Source organism: Drosophila gunungcola, unplaced genomic scaffold (genome assembly GCF_025200985.1).
Source record: "Drosophila gunungcola strain Sukarami unplaced genomic scaffold, Dgunungcola_SK_2 000019F, whole genome shotgun sequence".
NCBI lineage: Eukaryota > Metazoa > Arthropoda > Insecta > Diptera > Drosophilidae > Drosophila > Drosophila gunungcola.
The window spans coordinates 1291206-1296466 of NW_026453201.1; the positions used below are offsets into that span (position 1 = coordinate 1291206).

The 5261-nt window shown below is 36.4% G+C and overlaps 1 protein-coding gene across 1 annotated transcript; it reads right to left on the reverse strand.

Annotated features, from left to right (window-relative positions):
* Window positions 1–3047: 3047 nt before the first annotated feature.
* On the reverse strand, window positions 3048–4253 carry LOC128263834 (uncharacterized). Its single transcript, XM_052999111.1, has 2 exons — window positions 3278–4253; window positions 3048–3209 (listed from the first exon to the last, which is right to left on the reverse strand). Exons 1-2 carry the CDS (start codon window positions 4078–4080, stop codon window positions 3167–3169), a joined length of 846 nt encoding a protein of 281 aa, XP_052855071.1. The 5' UTR covers window positions 4081–4253; the 3' UTR covers window positions 3048–3166.
* Window positions 4254–5261: the final 1008 nt, after the last annotated feature.

A 5261-nucleotide genomic window follows, 5' to 3' on the forward strand; every position in this document is an offset into this window, starting at 1 on the left:
ATATAACCATACTCTGTAGCGTTCGATTTCTGTTATTCTTTGGGGAAAGGACGGTAAACCGATTTAAAGAGGAAATACCGCCTCCCGAAACAGGGTCGTTACAGTGGCGCCCGAGCACATTGAACACAAAAAGACAGTAACCTCAAATAGAAACACCAAAGATCGGTTACCCTCTTCCTCAACACAACGCAAAATAACAAAATGGCAGACAAGTTAACTCGAGGCTGGATACGCACCACCTACGCACCACCAATAAGCCCTATTAAGAAAACACAGCTATCCTACACCAAGACAACTGCAATGTCACTATAAATAATTTCGGCTACGAAAGCAAACCTCCCGGTCCAATCAAGGGGTACCTCGTTTCAAAGGAATCTGACCCTAGTGCGACACTATACAAAAGGAGTTTTTTTAGTCAACTATGTCTGGACATGAGATAGGGACAAAAAACGGGGAAGATAGGTGGCACAACCAAGATGTACAAAGGCGGAATACACCTACCATACGATCTAACACTACTTATGGTCACCAAAATAATCTTACACAAAGATAGAATCCTTTTAATAATCGTAATAACCGCTTTAAAAATAATAAGCAATACAGTAGGAAAAACGTTCAATCAGCTATTGCCCATCATCCGTTAATCGCAATACAACCCAAAATAATCCTATAGCAGAAGAAATAAAATCGACCCAAAGCTCCAGGGCCTTAAAGCCCTACAGAGCCGATAATGAAACAGAACTAATAAACATTGAAGGTACGTCAAATTTTCGGGTAGCAGTCTACCAGGATCCACTAGCCCTCTAATCTACAGCCAAAGTTCTCCCCAAAAAAGAACAGGTTGTGACCTCCCGTATATCCTTATTGCTTTTGGCGAACCTCTTAAACTCCTTATAGACACAGGGGCAATGGCCTCGATCATAGACCCAAAACTTTTGGATAGTTTCAGGATTATTTATTAAAACAGAAAAAATAAACACTAAAGCCAGATTCGCCTGGTTCGAAGAATTTAAATTTAAAGGTAATTGGGAATTTCTCGCTTTTGAATTTCATAACTACTTCGATGAACTTATCAGAATGGAGTTACTTAAACAGCTAGGTGCCAAAATCTACCTTTTAAATTTAACTCTGACTACTCCAAAGGCAACTATCCCAATTCTTACTAAAATAGATAACACCGTCTTAGTTAACGTCTTCGAAGGGTTATCAAAGATAGTAACAAAACCGGTAGACCTGGAAAATGGAAACTTTCTTTGTGACCCAATAAAAATTTCAGAAAACCTACAAATTTCTGAAGGGGTCTATAAATCAACTAATTATAAAGTAATGATTGAAGTCTTTAATTTTCAACGGCTCCCATTCAACTTATTTCACAAAAAATCCTTTCGGTTCAACCCTATTCAGAAAACAGCTTTATCGAAGTATATAATCTCCAGTTAAATGAAAATCATTCCAACTCGAAGAATGACGACGGCTGGTGCTTACCGCAGACAATTTAAGCAGCCATTAATCCTTGAGCCGCTGGGTATGAATACGCTGGCTGCTTTTTACCTGAATGAGCAGCTCTCAAGAGTTAATTATGAGATCTTCAAAGAGGCCATGCGCATGAAAAAGCTTAAGCGTCTCTTTTGAGTCATTACCCGACGGGGGATTGTTCACGTCTTCCAATGCGTCGGAGATGAGGTAACGTACGTTGAGAGTATACAAAAGCATTATGATGATTCGCACTCCCTTAAGAAATCCTGTGCTGATAAGGAAGCCGAACTAAGAGAAGCTCCAGATAATCAAAATGTTTTTCGTTATATGATATCTCTTAAATATAAAATGTATTAGGGTTAGTTTTACTTGTGTAGTAATAGTTATTTATATTAACTGGTACAAATTGATTGATATACTTGCGAGGGTATTATAATTTCAGTCAGAAGTTTGCAACGCAGTGCAAACTGTCCGTCCGTATGTCCGTCCGTCCATCTGTCCGTCCGTCTGTCCGTCCGTCCGTCTGTCCGTCCGTCTGTCCGTCCGTCTGTCCGTCTGTCCGTTCGTCCGTCTGTCCGTTCGTTTCTACGCAAACTAGTCTCTCAGTTTTAAAGCTATCTGCATGAAACTTTCCCAAAAGTTGTCTTTCTATTGCAGGTAGTATATAAGTCGGAACGAGCCGGATCGGATCGGATCGGATCGTTCCTATAGGAACGGGAGCTATATGCTATAGTCGAAAAAATAAATAAAAAAAATTATAACTTTGGTGTTTTTAAATATTTTTTTTTAGTTCTTCGAGATGGTAATGGTTAAATATTTAAGAATTACGGTTGAAATTTCATCAAAATCGGACTACTATAGCATATAGCTCCTATAGGAACAATCGGAAAAATAAATAAAAAAAATTATTACTTTGGTTTTTTTTTTTTAATTTTTTTTTAGTTCTTCGAGAAAATGTAATGGTTAAATATTTCAGAATTACGGTTTAAATTTCATCAAAATCGGACGACTATAACTTAAAGCTCCCAAAGGAACAATATATATATATAAAAAAAAAAAAAAAATTTGCTTCTTAATTTTGTAATTTTTTTTTTTAATTCTTTATGATTAATTAATAATTTGACAGTTCAGAATTACGCTTTTAATTTTATTAAAATCGGTAAACGATATCATATAGCTGCCATAGGAACTATCAAATCAGCTTCAAATAGCTTCTATGTAAACCTACACGCAAGTCAATCATAATTTTAATGTTTTCAAGAATATTTAATTTTTGTAATACCTGCAAGGGTATATGAACCTCGGCTTGCTGAAGCTTGCTTCCTTTCTTGTTTTATAGAAATTCTATTTGACTAATTAATAATTTGACAATTCAGAATTACGCTTTTAATTTTATTAAAATTGGAAAACAATATCAAAAAGCTGTCATAAGAACTATCAAATAATTGAGCTGCAAATCATCATAGCTTCAATGTTTCTAAACAGCTGCAAGGGTATCACACCGCTCAATAAGTTCCCGGCCTAAAAATGAAAAAAAATTTTTTTTTTGAAAATTTTGTTTTATTCATCAATATAGTTTCCATCTACGGCTATACACTCAATCCAGCGCTTCTCCAACCTTTCTATGCCATTTTTGTAGAAAGATGAACTTTTACCCTCAAAATAGGTCTCAGTATCGACAATCACCTCCTCATTTGATCGATATCTCTTGCCTTGGAGGTGCTTTTTGAGATCTGAAAAAAGCCAGTAGTCACTGGGGGCCATATCTGGAGAATAAGGTGGGTGCGGCAGAAGTTCGAACCTCAATTCACTCAATTTCACCATTGTTGCCATAGACTTGTGGCATGGTGCATTATCCTGGAGAAACAGTGGTTTCTTCTTGGCCATATGTGGACGTTTTTCCTTGATAACGCGATCCAATCGATCCAGCAGTTTTATATAATATTCGCTGTTTATTGTTTTACCTTTTTCCAGGTAGTCTATAAATAAAATCCTATGTGCATCCCAAAATACAGAAGCCATAACCTTACCCGCCGATATTTGTGTTTTGGGACGCTTCGGACGGCTTTCACCGGCTACCACCCTGGACTGACGACTGGATTCTGGAGTATAGTGGTGTATCCAGGTTTCATCCATGGTTACGTAACGGCGAAAAAAATCGGTCCTATTGCGCTTCAACATGCTTAAACACGTCTCGGAAGCATCGATGCGTTGTTGCTTTTGGTCCGGTGTTAGCAATCGCGGCACCCACTTCGAGCAGAGCTTTCTCATGTCCAAATGTTCATCTAATATCGTAAACACACTGCTTTCCGATATCTTTGAGGCATCAGCTATCTCCTTTAATTTCAATTTGCGATCGGCCAACACCATTTTTCGGATTTTTGCCACATTTTCTGGCGTAACTGCTGTTTTTGGGCGACCACTGCGTTCAGCGTCTTTGGTGTCCACACGACCACGTTTAAATTCATTGTACCAATCTTTAATGATTGATTTTCCCGGAGAAGAATCTGGGTAATGTTTATCAAGCCAAGCTTTTGCTTTTACTGTATTTTTTCCTATCAAAAAACAGTGCTTAATCAGGACACGAAACTCCTTTTTTTCCATATTGTAGAAAAACCCAAAGGTTGTATTACTTAAAAATTTGTAACTTAAAAGCACGTGGTCACAGAGTTGTATAATTTTTACACAGAGCTTATGATAATCGACACTTTCGATAAAAAATATCTATATTTGCTTACTACTGCTCCTTATATGTCGGGCCGCGCACTAATTGAGCGATGCGATATATGAACTTCGGCTTGCCGAATTTTGCTTCCTTTCTTGTTCTTTAATTGCGGTTTGCTAAAAATTATTAAATTTTTGATGTAGATGCATGCCAATCGAATAGTCGTGCAGTATTAAGGGTTCTTGCCAAACAAAATAATGGGTTACATATTTGCCATATAAATGCGAAAAGTCTATGCAAGAAGATTAAAGAGTTCAAGTTTGAAAAGTCCAACATAGATATTTTTCTCAACTTAATGATTTAATAGTTGCATGTGAGGGTTACGATTTGTATTAACACAAAATTTAAAACATAACTAATATGTAAGCAACCATCAGGGAATGCAGTAGAGTATATATTTCTACAAGGGAGTGGAAGTGGTAGCGCTTCTAACATGTGTGTGTTTACCGACCACACCGCACGATCGATTATTCTAATTTTATTGAAGAAGTATCCTCAATGTGTTTTAAATATAATGAAGTTGTTATAACCGAGGGCTTTAATAGTAATTTGGTTATTGAGAGGCATCTAATGCTATAGACGGAAAGCCTAGGATTAATTCCTGTAAATTCTACCTCACCTACGCACTTCTCAAATACTCTCAAAAGTCTTCTTGACGTTGTTTTTGTCAATGACCTTAGCAAGACTCTTTTATAAAATATATAATAAACAAAACAATCAAATTTGAATTTAACGTTAAAAAGGCAGTGTGACCGTGAACTTATTACCAAAAAAATCTCAAGCAGTATCTGTCTCTGAGCTTTAATGAATCCGACAACGAATGAGGCGAACAATGTAATGCCATACTCGTATAAAAAAGTGTGAAATTTTTATAATAAAGGGACAGTTGAAAATACGGCTATTACATTACGTTTTTTTTTTTTTTATTTTCAGTTGTTACCTTTTAATGGTAAAAAATATTTTGTATACATTTAAGCCGCGCTTTTTCATTTTGTTTTGTCGTCAAGTCCAATAAATTGTACTTTTTAAATACAATTTTGCTCATTGAATGGTATTTCAT